We start from the raw sequence: 17,847 nt of genomic DNA, 5'->3' as shown, positions 1-17,847 counted from the left end.
AGACTTTTTTATACATTTTTTATACATTACATTTACATTTTATAAAGATATCATTTAAACTTTGAAATAAATTTAGCCCTAACACAATGTCTCATTCTGATCGCTGAATAAACCCTAGGAGTCAGAGACGCTGGTGTGAGAGAGATTTATCTCTGAGCTCTGTGATTTATGGCTCTCAACAGCTTCTTGAACACATAAGTTCAAGAATCGTAACTCTCTAAACATGTGAGATGAATTTTATTCTTTTTACAAGCATTTCAGTAGATTTCTAGCAAGGTATTTATTTTATATTATCTTTGTGAAATTTAAAACATTATTATCACTTTCACTGTGCTCAGGAATGCGAAGGAGCAGAGTCAGGAAAAAAAAAGTCTTTTCTATTACAACTGCAGTCTCATTCATAGGATGTATGGACATCTATATGTTATGAAACAAATATTTTTTTTAAAAGATATCATTTAAACTTTGAAATTAATTTACCCCCAACACAGCATTCAAAATGTCTCATCCCATCACTGAATACAACCCTCTGAGTCAGAGACGCTGGTGTGAGAGAGAACCACTCTGTGATTTATGTCTTTAAGAGCTTCTTGAACTTGTAAGTTCAAGAGTTGTAACTCTAAACATGTAAGATGAATTTTATTTATTCATCTAAAATAATTGGTTTCAGTATATTTTTATAACCATTTTATTTATACACTTTTAAGGAACAGTATGTTTTTCAACTTTTGTTAGTGTGATATTAGGAAACCCCTTCCTCACTTTCACCGTGCTCTGGTATGCGAAGGAGAGGGGTCAGAGCTCACATGTGAAGGGGCGCGCACAGACACACACACACACACACACACACACACACACACATGCACACACAGAAACGCGCACGGCTCCTTTACTTTTTGACACACATACATTAGACGCGCTATGTTTTGAGACAGTTTTGTTTATCTAAAACTGAAATACTTGGTTCGGTAGATTTTATAAGTATTTCATTATATACTTTTAAAAAGAACAGAATATTTTTTTCAACTTTAGTTAAATTATTTTTGTGACCCATTCGTATGGAATTGATGTGTTAAGAGCTTCTTCAACTCTCTATAAACATGTAAGATGATTTTTTATAAAACTGAAAGAATTGGTTTTAGTAGATTATAAAGAATAGAATGTTTTTTCAGCTTTTGTTAGTGTGAGATTAACTTGACAGTTACACTGTAAGGAGGGGGGTCAGAGCTCGCAGGAAGAGGACGCGCGCATAGACACACACACACACACACACAGACACGTGTGTTTTACTTTTTGACACACATACATTAGAAGCGCGCTCCTTATGTTTTGAGAGTGTGAGGTCATTCAGGAATGACTATGTGAATTCAGTTGTGTAAAACAATTTTGAATCCATTCATACATTGCATTTTTTGTGGACATCAATGGTATACTTCAACTTTCTAAAATAAGGTAAGACAATTTTATTCAGCTAAAATAATTATTTTATATTATACACTTTTACAGGTATGTTTTTTCAACCTTAAATTGTTTTAGATTATACACTTTTAAAGAGCAGAATGTTTATGTATTTTTTATCTAAAACTAAAATAATTTTTATTTTATATACTTTTAAAGGTATGTTTTTTAACTTTAGGTTAATTATTTTTGTGGACGTCAATGGTATGGACATACTTTTCAACTCTCTAAAATAATTGGTTTTAGTAGCTTTTTATTTTATACACTTTTATTCATCTAAAATAATTGGTTTCAATGTATGTTTTATTTTAAAGGATGAGATTATTTTGTGTGACATACGCTTCTCACTTTCACTGCGGTGGGGGCGCAGGTACAAGCCATATAACCACACACACACACACACACATATAACTGGGACAAAGTTCAAACAAACGGCAAAAAAACATCTGTTCTATTAATATAGGACAAAACTACCCGTCAAAATTATGATTTAGTCCTAGATAGGTCATAGTTCAAAACTAACTGTCAAACAACATGATCGATAGGCTAGCAGGGTCAATAGGTTAATCCCATGACCGCATTCCGGAAGTTCAACCCGTCAATCATAAAGGTCACCGGAAGTTCAACCTGCCAAAAGGTCAAAGGTCAAAGTCGTAAATCATTTTGACACAAGGTGTCTGGTAAGTACTACTTCTAACTTTACATATGAGATAATTAAACAATAATAATAAGTGTCAATTACAGTGACAATAAATGAATATTTGATTATTTGTATAGCCTAATATATTAACAATATATGTGAACTATGAATTAACTATAAACAAATAGTTTGCAAATGATTTGTAAGTACTTTCTTACTGTATACTTATAAGTTGTCATGGAAAAAAGGTACAGGATGTTTCATTCTTGATTTTAGTTTTATTATGCACTATATCAAACAGTTCATTGCAAATTGTAATCTTACAGATGAACTCCTTGTAATCTTACAATTACAGATTTTGGTTTCAGCAACAATGGACAATTTTTAGGGTAGCACTTTATTTTACAGTCCTGTTCCCCATGTACATATATGTATTATAGTAATTGCAATAACTGGGTAATAATTAAGTATCTCAGTCAGGCTAACATGAATTGTCTAAAAATGACTAACAAATTTGTTTAAACAACACATTTCATTGTAAGCACTACTATATACTTGATATTAATAGAATTAACAAAATTAAATAACTTCAGTAAATAGCAAAACCATACTAAAATGGTTGCACTTTATTTAACAGTGTACTTTCCTTAGAAAGTACTGGCTAATATAAGGTAACTATATGGGTTAAGGTTAGGTTCAGGGTTAACCTTTGTGCATCCTTATGGACATTTTTGTCTTTTTCAGGGTTTTTTTTTAATCACTTTGCCTGTGTTAATGCTAACTGCATACAATGTGTGTTTTTGGATTTACTTTTTAAATTCTTTTTACTTCAGCAATATTCTGCCAAGAGTCTTCTTTAAAATGAGACCAAACTTCTGTCTGTGCTACTAAGCTTCAAATTTTTATGGACAAATTTGTCCACTATGTGTAACTTTTTTTAATTGATCCACAAGGGTTAATACACTTTGTTTCTTAACAGAAGATATATGGAGTTAAATTTAAATAAAAAGTTTATTTAAAAAAATGTGTGCAGTAGAGGATAAAACAATTTTGCATAATGATTAAAATGATCATTTATATACTGGAAACTCTTGTTCTCTTGACCACTTTTTCAACATGGCCGTTCACCCAGGTGGTCTCTGGATCTACACAGAACTTTCTACCTGCTAATGTCTGAAACCTGAGGGGGAAAGGACAAAAACAAGATTTAGATCAAAGTTTTTTAATGGAGTGTCTCATTCAGATTGACTATGCAGTTAAAAAATGAAATGTCTAAGATGACACTCACACAATGGCTCGTATGGGACACTCGCTGCTGGTCCAGATGTAAGACTTCACCAGTTTCACAGGAATCTTCACACTATTCAACTCCATACAGCAGTTTGCCACATTAACTGCTAGGGGAGCTGAAATTGGAGACAAATAGGCCTATCACAAAGGCAGTTATATCCTAAGTTGCTATATCTATATGTAACAGGGCGTACACCTGCCCATCTAATCAATAGGGGCAGTAGACCCGCTCAAGTTGTTCAGTTACTGTAAATGAAAGTATGGGCACTGGTGAAGTACACGGTCTCTTTATCTCTTTAAAAGAAAGCTGCACAATACATAAACATAAGTCAAAATATTGACAATACCAAACAAAATAACCCTACACAGAATACAAACAAGAAAAATGCTAGCAGTAAGGGGGACCAGATTGATTTAGTTAAACAATGTGTTTTCTATTTTTTTATGTATTGTTTACTGACTGCTTGATAGTGTATATCATTTTGATCACTTTGTCTATGATTTGAGAGCAGTATTTGATTTTGAACACAGGTAAAACTGTTTTGAGGCGAAAGTTTCATTTTGCAAGATGAGGTTTTGTGTTTAATGTTTTCAGAAAATGGAACAAGATTTCAGAAATTGTGTTTTAGCAATTGAGAAAAACTGTCATTTCCAAGTGCTATGTCTGATTTGCTTGTGTGTAGAGTTTTGACATAATGAGCCAAATTCTACAAAAAGTGTGTAAGCAAAAGGCAAAAAAACAACTGTAAACACTCTTGCAACCATCACTCACTTTCTTAAAACCTTAAACATAAAACCAAATTTTGAGAGGTTAGGTTCAGGGTTAACCTTTGTGCATCCTTATGGACATTTTTGTCTTTTTCAGTTTGTTTTTTTTTAATCACTTTGCCTGTGTTAATGCTAACTGCATAAAATGTGTGTTTTTGGATTTACTTTTTAAATTCTTTTTACTTCAGCAATATTCTGCCAAGGGTCTTCTTTAAAATGAGACCAAACTTCTGTCTGTGCTACTAAGCTTCAAATTTTTATGGACAAATTTGTCCACTATGTGTAACTTTTTTTAATTGATCCACAAGGGTTAATACACTTTGTTTCTTAACAGAAGATATATGGAGTTAAATTTAAATAAAAAGTTTATTTAAAAAAATGTGTGCAATAGAGGATAAAACAATTCTGCATAATGATTAAAATGATCATTTATATACTGGAAACTCTTGTTCTCTTGTCCACTTTTTCAACATGGCCGTTCACCCAGGTGGTCTCTGGATCTACACAGAACTTTCTACCTGCTAATGTCTGAAACCTGAGGGGGAAAAGGACAAAAACAAGATTTAGATCAAAGTTTTTTAATGGAGTGTCTCATTCAGATTGACTATGCAGTTAAAAAATGAAATGTCTAAGATGACACTCACACAATGGCTCGTATGGGACACTCGCTGCTGGTCCAGATGTAAGACTTCACCAGTTTCACAGGAATCTTCACACTATTCAACTCCATACAGCAGTTTGCCACATTAACTGCTAGGGGAGCTGAAATTGGAGACAAATAGGCCTATCACAAAGGCAGTTATATCCTAAGTTGCTATATCTATATGTAACAGGGCGTACACCTGCCCATCTAATCAATAGGGGCAGTAGACGCGCTCAAGTTGTTCAATTACTGTAAATGAAAGTATGGGCACTGGTGAAGTACACGGTCTCTTTATCTCTTTAAAAGAAAGCTGCACAATACATAAACATAAGTCAAAATATTGACAATACCAAACAAAATAACCCTACACAGAATACAAACAAGAAAAATGCTAGCAGTAAGGGGGACCAGATTGATTTAGTTAAACAATGTGTTTTCTATTTTTTTATGTATTGTTTACTGACTGCTTGATAGTGTATATCATTTTGATCACTTTGTCTATGATTTGAGAGCAGTGTTTGATTTTGAACACAGGTAAAACTGTTTTGAGGCGAAAGTTTCATTTTGCAAGATGAGGTTTTGTGTTTAATGTTTTCAGAAAATGGAGCAAGGTTTCAGAAATTGTGTTTTAGCAATTGAGAAAAACTGTCATTTCCAAGTGCTATGTCTGATTTGCTTGTGTGTAGAGTTTTGGCATAATGAGCCAAATTCTACAAAAAGTGTGTAAGCAAAAGGCAAAAAAACAACTATAAACACTCTTGCAACCATCACTCACTTTCTTAAAACCTTAAATATAAAACCAAATTTTGAGAGAAAAGGCCAAGTATATTTGGCCTGTACTTGAACTCAATCTTTTGATTGAGAAATACTGTAAAGTATACTTGGCTTGTAGTTGTGTTAACTCTTTTGATCGAGTAGCCTATTAAATATATATTTTTTTACATAGTTTTTCATACAGTCTTATGAAACTTACATTGTGTGACAATATTGATTAGAATATTGATATAAAACAGATATGTTTCTAATTCTGCGTATATCTGAATTTTTGTGTAGGCTAGTCCACTGAAAGTGTACACAGGAATTTACTCTAATTCTACTTTACTCTTTCCCTACCATTGACTGAATTTTCCAGCTATTCATGTTTTCACTGTTATACGGTAGGGGGCGCTATGACACATCTTCTAGTATAGAATCTCCGGATAAAAACACAGGAGAAGAAGAAGCTGAAACAAGCGATAGAAGATTGCTCATTCAAATGTAAAATAACGTGATCATCAAACATTAAACATAAAGCGTGTAAATCAAAACTGCTTAATATTACCAAATGAAATGAAGCGTGACCCATGAAGAGAAAACGAGAGTTACGTATGTAACTACGGTTCTATGAGTTCTGGATGACCGCCAGAGGCAGTGCTTCCCACTGAATATTATCTCTCTTGCTCATGCACAGGTCGAGTCTAATAACAACAAAGTCATCACATGACCAGGTACGTCATGGGGATCCCCTCTATTTAACCCCGTGACATCCTGCAAACTGTCTCAACAGAATCTTCTCGCAAGACTCCGAGTGACAGGGAGCTCTGGCGGTCATCCAGAACTCATAGAACCGTAGTTACATACGTAACTCTCGTTCTATTTCGTTCTTACTGACCGCCAGAGGCAGTGCTTCCCACTGGATGGCTCATAACAACAAGGTCACGAGGAGGCTACTCCTAACCTTAAGCCGAAGTTGAGGGTCCCAACAGGACTGCCGCTTCCATAGCACCAGGGGCGACCACATTAACTCTGTAGTATCTGGAGAAGGTATCAGCGGAAGACCAATTAGCTGCTGCACAAATGTCCATTAGAGGGACACCTTTTAATGCTGCCCAAGACGTTGAGATACTTCTCGTCGAATGGCATTTTATGCCGGCTGGCAATGTCATGTTGTTGGCCTTATACGCCTGGACAATGGCCTCCACCACCCAATGTGACAACCTCTGCTTTGACAGAGGCTGCCCTTTTCTTGGCCCGCCGTAGCAGAGAAATAGTTGGTCTGACTGTCGCAATTTCTCTGTGGCACTCAGATAGCCCCGAAGGGCTCGCACTGGACATAATTGTTCCGTTGGATTGCTAACTTGTGTGTCAGACACAGAATGATTGAGTGCTACCAACTCAATTGGTTGATTTCTAAATGATGTTGAGAGCCTTTTGGGTAGGAATGAGGGGTTAGGCCACAATGTCACCATTGTTCCATCTGCATTCCAACGCATACAGGACGTATTGGTTGACAATGCGTGGAGCTCACCAACACGTTTGGCTGACGTTATTGCCAAAAGGAATCCTGTCTTTATTGAAAGCCACTTCAGGTCACAATGCTCCATTGGTTCAAAGGGGTGTTGTGTAAGTGTTCTTAAAACCAGACTGAAGTCCCATGAGGGCACCCTAACAGTTGGAGCAGGGTGCAATCGCTGAGCACCTTTCAGAAAGCGGGTGATTAGAATATGTGACCCAAGTGATTGATCATTTATCTTTACATGCTGGGCAGAAATTGCAGCCACATATACCTTTAGGGTAGAGGGAGCCCTGTTATTGTCTAGAAGGGACTGCAAAAAACATAACACCATTGGCACCGGGCAGTGGTCTGGGACCAACCCTCTTGGTGTACACCAGTCCGTGAAAAGCTTCCACCTACAAGCGTAGATATTCCTGGTGGAAGGTGCTCTAGAATTCAGGATTGTGTTTTGCACCTTAACATCACAAGACTTCAGCAGTAACTCTGACTCCTCAGTGGCCAGACACAGAGCTGTAGCCGATCTGGGCATGGGTGCCAAATCTGCCCCTGCAACTGAAGGAGCAGGTCCTGCCTCCTGGGAAGGCTCCAGGGCTCCCCATTGAGAAGCCGGCATAACATTGGGAACCAAGGCCTGCCTGGCCAGTTCGGTGCCACTAGGAGCATCCTGTGGTGCCCTTGAAGAACTCTGTGGAGAGTTGGCAGAATTAAGGGGATCGGGGGAAAGGCATACAGTAGAAGATTTGGCCAGGCATGTGCAAACGCATCCTGACCCAACGGGCTGGACTTCTCTGTCCAGGAGAACCACAGGGGGCAATGGGTCGAGGTCTCTGAGGCAAAGAGATCCACCTGTGCTCTGCCAAATTGCCGCCAAACCATTTGAACTACTTCTGGATTGAGTCTCCATTCTCCTGGCAAAGGTTTGTGGCGAGACAAGAAGTCTGCCACCACATTCAACACTCCCGGTATATGCACCGCCCTGATGCTTGTGAACCGAGGAAAGGCCCATGTCAGAAGGTCTTGTGCTATTCTCAGAGACTGGCTGGACCTCGTGCTGCCTTGATGGTTGATATGATATACCACTGATGTATTGTCCGTTCTGATGAGAATATGGCGGTTCAATAGGGCCGGCGCAAAGTGCTTCAGAGCTAATTGCACTGCTTGTAGCTCCAGGGCATTTATGTCTTTTGTGGCTTGCCCGGGTTTCCATGACCCCCTGATCATCCTGTGTTGCCACACTGCCCCCCAGCCGACTAGCGAAGCATCGGTCTGTATTACCTCTCGGCGAGAGGGAATCACACCCAGAGCTACCCCTTTCATCTGGAATGACCTCTCTTTCCATGGTTTCAAGGTAAGGAGGCATCGATCTGTAACTTTGACCAGTCTGCTCCTGTGCCATGTGGGGTTCAGGTGAAGACTGTTTACCCATCTCTGATAAGGGCGCAGTGAAAGAAGGCCCAGTGGTATCAACGCAGCTGCTGCCGCTAGCATGCCCATCAATCTGAGCACCACTCTGAATGGAAGCTTGATCTGTTTCCGGAAATGCTGGAGAAAGAGCAAGATGCTGTCCACCCTCTGAGGTGATGGGAATGCTTTCATCGATCTTGAGTCTAGAGTGATGCCTATGAACTTCACCGACTGACATGGGACCAACTGACTTTTGCTGAAGTTTACCCTGAGACCCAACTGAGTGACATGGGAAATCAGTAGATTGGTCTGTTCTGTTGCCTGCTCTTGAGATGGAGCACAAAGGAGCCAATCGTCCAGATAAGGAAGCACCTGCACCCCCCTGGCTTGTATTGGGGACAATGCTGCATCTATGCACCTGGTGAACACCCGAGGGGACAGAGACAGCCCAAATGGTAGGACCCGGAACTGATAGACCTGACCTTGAAATGCGAAGCGGAGAAACGGTCTGTGTTGTGGTGCAATTGGAATATGAAAATAAGCATCCTTCAGGTCTATTGTGGTGAACCACTGTAGTGGTCTGACTGCCTGAAGGACCTCCATTGTGCGCAGCATGTGGAATGGTAAAACCTTGAGGGACTGATTGAGGCCACGAAGGTCGAGAATGGGCCGTACGCCACCATCTTTTTTCGGAATTATATAGTACATTGAATAAAACCCATTTAGCCGTGCTGACCACTTTACTGGTTCTATGGCGTCCTTTTCTAGGAGTTCGGCTATTTGTTTTGCCAATGCCAGTGAGCTGTTGGGGTCTTTGACAGTAGTCATCTTGACCCCATTGAAAGCAGGGGCCCGCCGTCGGAATTGCAGCTTGTACCCTTGAGATAGCGTTGCTATTATCCAAGGGTCTGAGGTGTTTTCTTTCCAGAAATTGAGCTGCTGGTGTGAAAAACATCCGACGGTTGGCCCCAGGACTTCATGCTCTGCGAGCCTGGGCTTTATTATCTCTGGGGGGGCGCTGACCTGGCGCCCTGCCCCTTGGAGCCCGAATTAACTGTTGTCCTCGTGCTCTAGAGTACTGCCCAAGCTGGTCTGGCTGCCTTGGCTGGCTCCTCTGAACAGCACTTGAGCGAACTAAGGGTTGAGAGCGAATAGGATACCGTCCCCCATACCCTTGTCTAAATTGTGATGGTGGAGTCCCTCTTAAATCTGCCAGCTGCTGTCTGGTCTTATTCGTCTCAATGCTCTTTTCCAGAGTTTGCTGTGCCGCTGGTCCAAACAGTTGGCCTGGGACTACAGGGAGATCCCGAAGTGTTCTCCTACAGGCCTCTGACAATGGAGACTGTGCCAGCCATACTTGGCGGTGTGCCTGAGTGAGTGTTGACATGAGTCTACCCAATTCTCTTGACATGAATGCAAACGCTTGCAATGACGCATCGCTTAGGATTTGGACTGAAGGATCACTCCCAATAGGTTGGAGAGACTGAGATAGCGCCAGCATAAGATGAGAGAGCGAATTCCCTATACGACCCATGCGTGCTGCAGTATTGTATGCTTGACTAAGAAGATCGTCCGTGATTCTGCACTGAGGTCGCGGGCAGCGAGCATTAGGTCTCCAAGCCTCTTCCGGTGATATGATGAAAGAAGCGATAAATGGATCCACTTTAGGCATCTGACCCAGGCCATAAGAGTCCGGTTCGTGCATAGCCGCCAGGGCCCTGCTTGCTGTGGTATGATGAGTAAGTAACTTGGGATTAGCCCAGCACCTCTGTAGTTCCTCAATATAATCTTTGGATGGGGGAATGCTAAGAGCAGATGGTTTTGCCGTCCCTCTGAAAAAGGCACTGGAGGGAGCTGCCACTATAGGGGCAGTGTCCAGGCTTAATCGTGCCAACGCAATCTGGATGGCTTGTCTCACTACATCCTGATCAGATTCCACTCCTTCCGCTGAACCCCGTGCCGTGTTCTGAGAGTCATCATGAGAGAACTGAGAGTGGACTCCCGATAAGAATTCTTCATTACCCTCCTCACCAAACTGGTTTTGAGAGGCTGCCATTGACAGCATATCCTCCTCAGGAATAGGTAATTCCTTACTGGGATTTCCCAACATCTGTGATGGTGCCTCCCTTGGTTGCAGATTCAATATTAGAGACTTAATCTGGGCAAACTCTGAGGTCAAAACCTCCACTTTATTGGCTAACGAATCATCTCTATGTCTCTTACTGGTGGAGACACTCACTGTTTCCGCCCTCTTCCTCTTAGCTGTCACTTTTCCCTGCCGAGGCACATCTGAGGTCAAGAGTGCCTCCACTGCAGCTAGTCTGGAAGTTCTCCATTCCCACGACATAGTGCTACAATTCATACAGGCATCATCAGTGAGACCCTGCTTCAAATGTTCCAAGCCTAAGCAGGATGGACAGCAGTCATGTCCATCGTCCTGCTGTAAAGTGGCCCTGCACACAGTGCATGTCAGGCTAAGCTGTTCCATACTGCCACAGCAGTGCTTTATTGAAACCCAAGCGAGAACACTCTGGGTGCCACAAAAAGTCTATAACGGTAAGGTACCGAAAAGTTTTTTTTTTTTTTTTTTTAACAGCCAAACTGAAAACACTCGTATATAATGCAACTGCAAGAAATATAATATGCCTATATCAAAGAAAAACAACAAAAAATAATTAAATTGTCATATTCATAGCTACCCATGTAAAACTATGTAATTATAATTATATATATATATATATATATATATTACTTACCTAATTGAATGCTCTATATGATTACCACCAGCTGCAGTGCACGCCGCGGTCTGTAACAAGAAATATATTGTTGTTCCTGGAGCGCACACACTCTTACTGTTCGCTATAACTAATCACTATGGCCTTTCTATGGAGCGAAACCACTCTGAGATGCCATATATACACGTTCCAAAAAGAAACAACATCCGGTGCTTATGTAAGCAACTTACCGCGCTCTGGCAGCGATCGGAATAAACAGACGTGTTCCAACCAGGTAAGTTTGTCTTCAATCCGCCGCAGCCTCTGGAGGACGCACAACGCGCAGCTCCAACAAAAATTATTGTTACGAGGCTGTGAAAGACGGAATCCAAGTATTCTAAAGTTTTTCCTTCGACCTGCAATCTTTGCACGTATGCGAGAAGATTATAGGGACAGTTTGCAGGATGTCACGGGGTTAAATAGAGGGGATCCCCATGACGTACCTGGTCATGTGATGACTTTGTTGTTATTAGACTCGACCTGTGCATGAGCAAGAGAGATAATATTCAGTGGGAAGCACTGCCTCTGGCGGTCAGTAAGAACGAAATAGAACGACTGTGAAGCTTTGGGGTTGTTGGACTCGATCTACTCCATCTGTGTTTTGATCATCGTTCTGAATCTGATCAAGGCATAGTCTTTGACAAAAATTTGATTTTATTAACATTTTTGTTTAAAATGTTGCCTTTCTTTATGAAACTTACCGACATTCAAGAGTTGATAAAAAAAGAATGCATAAGCTAATAAAATGTTTTTAAAATTAAAGTACAGTTAAAGCTATGTTTCAAGTATAAAAAAAATATATCTACATTTGAAGTGAACATAGTAGTATACTGCAAGTGCAATAATAATATATAAATAGTAAACTATAAGTATAATGTTATATTCACTTAAAGAAAACTTACAAGTATACTTGTATAAACTACTAAACTAGTAGTTTACTGAGAGCACACTTCAGTAGTAGTAATAAAGGCTGGTGTAAAGTACTTCTTCCTGCCTCTATGTATTAATGCTCATGGGTAGCCTAAATGGGTTCCATTCAGACCTTAACATTAAGATTCAACAACACATTTTCACCTGGCGTGAGGTTGAGATTAACAAAATTTCGGTCATATAATAGTGTAAAAATACAGTCTATTGAGAAATGTTTTAAAATTACATTCATTTAGGCAGTCAGTGCAGTTTTTAAAAAAAGAATGTCATTCATGATTTAGGCCTACTGTAAAAAAAAGAAAAAAAAAGGATTTTTTTTCCCCTTAAAGGGATACTCCACTTTAAAATGAAAATTCTGTCATCATATACTCACCCTCATGTTGTTTCACTCCTTTATGAATTTCTTTCTTCTGCTGAACAGAAAGGAAGATATTTAGAAGAATGTCAGTAACCAGACAGTTTCTGGTCCAATTGACTTCCATAGTATATATTTTTTCCTAATAGTATATACATTATTATTAATATTATTTTTAAAAGGACTGAATTTATTAGTTTGGATAGCAGAAAACACATATAAAAGAATTGACTTTAAGTGAAAAGTAAAGCCGAATTACAAATAATAATGTTACTAGGCTGTTTTAACAAAAACTGCATTTACCATATGAGTGATTTTCTGTCTCCTACCGTAATGCAGATGTCCTTCATGTCTTGATTGACGAGCTCCACTGGGCTCCATGCAGATTCTAACATTGCAGCAGTCAGTGTCATGTTGGTCAAAGCCTAGATGAAATAAACTGTATTATCAGGCAGTCTGTCTCACAGATTGATTCTGATCCACTATTTATGCTGCCAAAATCGCATGACATCAGTCGTCATTGTAATTCCATGTGATCACATCAAAGGGGCCGAATGAATAGGCAGAGTTTCACTTTGGGGTGTTGTGTAATATTCAGTTCCAGTGAAAAACTGTTCCAGTGGGTGGAGTATAATGTTCATTATATTTCTCCCGTTATTATATTACTCGTTATGTGACTTATTTTTTTCTGCGGAACACAAAAGAAGATATTCTGAAGAACACTGGGAACCAGTTGAACCAATTTTTTGGTGCCCTTGACTTACAAAAACATAATTGAACAAATTTTTTTATGTACAAAAAAACATAATTGACATCATTTTTCAAAATATGTTCCACAGAGCAATGAATCATACAACTTTGAAAAAACATGAGGGCGACAAAATTGTTATTTTTGAACGAACTATACCTTTAAAATAGACCCACAAAAGCATAATTTTTTTCTTTAAAATACAGAGCAATGTTTAGAGAATATGAGATAATGAACTACTACTAATAATAAACATCTCTCTCTCTGTCTCTCTGTCTCTGTCTCTCTCTCTCTCTCACACACACATATTTACACTACTGTTCAAAAGTTTTAGATCGGTACATCTAGATTTCTACATCTCATGTAAACTAGAAACTATGCTTCTAACGACAGCTCGAGAGCTGTCGCTCCAAACACACAACTTTGCGATGCTGTTTGCGAACGTTCGTTGGAACGATGGTTTCGGGAAACACCAAATCGTTGAACTATGCTGATAACGACGGAACTTGCGACCATAGTTGGCTAACGATGCTTTCGGGAAACGCACCCCAGGAAGATTATTAATAAAGAAATCTTTAGTGGCAGAAGTGATAGGTCTAACATATTTGTAACATGGAGTCGGCTTTGCAGCCTTGGCTAAATGATGTTTACACGAGACTAGATAATGATCTGAGATGTCATTGCTCTGCTGCAGAATTTCAACGGCATCAACATTGATTCTGTGTGATAATATTATATTTAGGGTATGATTACGACAATGAGTAGGTCCTGACACATGTTGTCTAACTCCAATAGAGTTAGGAATGTTAAACAGCATGTAAATCAAAACTGCTTAATGTTTCTAAATGAAATGAAGCGTGACCCATGAAGAGAAAACGACTGTGAAGCTTTGGGGTTGTTGGACTCGATCTACTCCATCTGTGTTTTGATCATCGTTCTGAATCTGATCAAGGCATAGTCTTTGACAAAAATTTGATTTTCTCATCTTTTTTGTTTAAAATGTTTCCTTTCTTTATGAAACTTACCAACATTCAAGTGTTGATAAAAAGAATGCATGAAGCTAATAAAATGTTTTTAAAATTAAAATACAGTTAAAGGTATTTTTCAAGTATAAAAAATAACATTTGAACAGTAGGCTAGTATAGGCCTACTGCAAGTGCAAATATATATATAAATAGTAAACTATAAGTATAATGTTAAGTTCACTTAAAGAAAACTTGTAGTTTAAAACTACTAAACTTGTAGTTTACTGAGTATACTTCAAAGTATTAAAATAGTAAACTACTAGTATACCCATAAGTTCACTTGCAGTACAAATGAGAAACGTAATTATGAACTAGTTGTGCACTTAAGGTTTACTACTGTTACACTTATAGTACACTTAAACATATACTTTTATATACTAAAAGTGGGCCAATTTAGTTTCAAGCGGTATTAAAATAGTACACTTACAAGTTTACTACTAGTACATATTGACATTAGTATACTTACTACATAATCTATACTTAAAAATATACTTGAACATTACCAATACTTAAGTATACTTCATAAAATGAACTTGAAGTACAGTATACTTCTTTTTCGTAAGGGGAATCATGGTAAATCATGCTAGAACATGGTAAACAAATACGGTAAATCACGGTAAACTGTAGTAAATCATGCTAGAATAGTAACCCTTATGAAAAAGAAGTATACTTCAAGTTAATTAAAGTATATTACAAACTTTTCATTTAGACCCTAAAGAATCATATTAACTTGTATAAAAATGGCATTATATGACCCCTTTAACACAACTACAAGCCAAGTATACTTTGAATACTTAATTATACATTTAAGTATATCTCGATCAAAAGATTGAGTACAAGTAGACCTACACGCCAAATATACTTGGACTTTTCTCTCAGTATAAGTCAAGAACACTTAATTTTAAGTATATTTCTGAGAAGTACAAAAAGTATATTTTTGAGAAGTATATAAAATGTAGACTGAAAGTATACTTTCTTATTTTTAGTTAAGTGCACTAATAGAACACTTGAATAAACTTCTTTTTCGTAAGGGAAATCATACTAGAATGTGGTAAATCATGGCAAACCATGCTAGAACGGGGTAAATCATGGTAAATTATACTACAACATGGTATATCATGGTAAACTATGCTAAATCATGCTAGATTCATGGTAAATCATACTAGAATGTGGTAAATTATGGTAAACTATGCTAGTACATGGTAAACTATATGGTAAATCATGCTAGAATCATGGTAAATCATACTGGAACATGGTAAATCATGGTAAACTATGGTAAATCATACTGTTGTTGTCGATGTTGTTGTTGTTGTATTAGCAGATGCAGCAGATGTTCTTCTCTTGTCCACTTTTTCAACAATCCCCTTCACCCAGGTGGTCTCTGGATCTACACAGAACTCTCTACCTGCAAATGTCTGAAACCTGAGGGGGAAAAGGACAAAACAAGATTTAGATCAAAGTTTTTTAATGGAGTGTCTCATTCAGATTGACTTTGCAGTTTGAAAATGAAATAATGTTTAAGATGACACTCACACAATGGCTCGTCTAGGACACTCGCTGCTGGTCCAGAAGTAAGACTTCACCAGTTTCACATGAATCTTCACACTACTGAACTCCATACAGCACTCAGCCACAGTAGCTGATAGGGGAGCTGAAATATGGAGACAAATAGGCCTATCACAAATCTATACATTCCCATCACCTAATGCAACAAATGAAACTAAACCTTCCATAAAAAATCTGAAAATAATTAATTTGATCTTAATTATCATTCAAAGAGTCCTCACCGCTTGAAGTCATCGGCACAGAGCAGAAGAGAACCAGGACCAGCAGAAACATCAGGCTTCTCATTCTTCAAGATGTTTGTTCACAATGATGCAATGAATGAAAGAGAAGTTCTGTTGAGTTTGAAGATTTAAGAGCTGATATTGCAGGTCCTGTTCATAAGGCCAAGAGGGGAAAATGAAGAAGCAGGACACATCTGCACTGTCACACCTCCTCAGATGATGTTTATTTACAACATTCAGTTGGTTTCTGTTACTTCTTAAAAGCACAAATAAAATATTTAATATTTAAATTATCTTAATTCATCTCAGTGTCCCTTTTTCCATAACAGTCCAATTTAGAATCATTAACAGGCTATAAATAAAATAATCAAATTTTATCGCTTGTATACCTCTGTTAATAATTCACAAATTTCCCCTATAAGAGTGGATTTACAAAAGATTCATAATCTATGCATCTTGTTCTGGTTTAGCATGCGACAAGCAGGTGTGCCAAATGGAGTAATGATGTGTCTTTGCAAAGGCTAAATGGTCGCAACAAAAAAAGTGTCACACACACTTATATTGTTCGCGATCAAAAATGACCACCATTGAAAATGAAAGGGAAACAATATGAAAAATATGAAAAATACAAAACAATGCAGCTTGTTTTTAATCGTTACATTTATTAAATATGTTGGATAATTTCCATGTTTTCCTCATGGGACTATGAGGGCACAGGAATAAAAATAAAATAATAAAATAATACAAAATAATAATGATGGGCAAGGATAAATTATTGACTGATTGAGTAACGAACGCACTTTGAACACTAAAGTTCACTAAATCACGGTCACAGTTTCCGTTTTAATAATCATGTAACCCTTACATAAATTTAGCATGAACAAATACAGGCAACATTAGGCTATGTCACCAGAATTAGCTACATAATAGCAAGAATCACTTTTGTCATTTTAGAAAACTCGAATATTAGCCTGGGCCCACCTCAAAAAACTTAACAGATGGATCCTCCAAACTCACCAACGCCACGGTTAATATTCACAATCCATTGCAATAGCCTAGTCAAAGTATAATTCAATTTAAAACGTGTTTTTATTGTAAAATACCCATATTTCACCTTTAAGAGGAGGAGAAATGAAGCAGGAATCGTGTCTGCTCCGTCACCGCTAGTCTGATGGTATGAGGAAGCAAGCGCAGATCTCCCAGCTTTCATCCGATATGAACATGCCAAAATAAACTACCCTTTGTATTGTGCACACAAAAGTCACTACACAGTCAGAATTTCACAACTCCACACTGTATTGAGAAAATAACCCCGTTACTTCTGTTAACTGAGCCATGAACAATTTACACAATTGTGTAGCCTACATATTTGTGTGCATAGGCCTATCACTGATGAGTAACAGGCTATGTGTTGTGTTATAAAAACGTCTGAGCACATTGAGATAGGCCTGTACTTTTCTCCAAAATTCATTCTTGTAAATCCCTTTCCAAGTAGCCTATTCGTTTGTAGATTTTTTTCTTTTTCTTTTCTTTTTCTTTTAGTCTTTACTCTTCCTTTACCACATCCCTTTTCTACTTTGTCGCTCATGTGAGAAGGTTTTAGATTAATAGAAAAAGGAAATCAACACACGGCTTCTTCATTTTCAGTCTGCCACCGGTTTCAAAGACCAGGCTTAAAGCTAAAATGCATGTTTGAGCCGTTTTAACTGAAAGCAATTTACACTGACAGATCTTAAAATATATCAGTGCC

At 38.2% G+C, this 17,847-nt stretch overlaps 1 protein-coding gene across 4 annotated transcripts; it reads right to left on the bottom strand.

Moving 5' to 3' along the window:
• Positions 1–2,359: 2,359 nt before the first annotated feature.
• LOC311070447 (uncharacterized protein) lies at positions 2,360–17,347 on the bottom strand. 4 transcript variants are annotated; one of them, XM_084094297.1, is made up of 10 exons: positions 17,212–17,347; positions 16,098–16,247; positions 15,844–15,961; positions 15,597–15,732; positions 12,867–12,962; positions 12,556–12,595; positions 4,801–4,918; positions 4,594–4,691; positions 3,387–3,504; positions 2,360–3,278 (listed from the first exon to the last, which is right to left on the bottom strand). In XM_084094297.1, exons 2-10 carry the CDS (start codon positions 16,159–16,161, stop codon positions 3,173–3,175), a joined length of 894 nt encoding a protein of 297 aa, XP_083950423.1. In that variant the 5' UTR covers positions 16,162–16,247; positions 17,212–17,347; the 3' UTR covers positions 2,360–3,172. The 4 variants fall into 4 exon arrangements, with proteins under 4 accessions (XP_083950423.1, XP_083950425.1, XP_083950424.1 ...); XM_084094299.1 differs by having other exon boundaries at positions 12,556–12,592; XM_084094298.1 differs by having other exon boundaries at positions 17,079–17,267.
• Positions 17,348–17,847: the final 500 nt, after the last annotated feature.

Source organism: Abramis brama, assembly GCF_963993115.1.
Source record: "Abramis brama genome assembly, chromosome: 20".
NCBI classification, from domain to species: domain Eukaryota; kingdom Metazoa; phylum Chordata; class Actinopteri; order Cypriniformes; family Leuciscidae; genus Abramis; species Abramis brama.
Note: the sequence above shows the minus strand (reverse complement) of the source record. Positions and strands in the feature narration are given on the sequence as shown.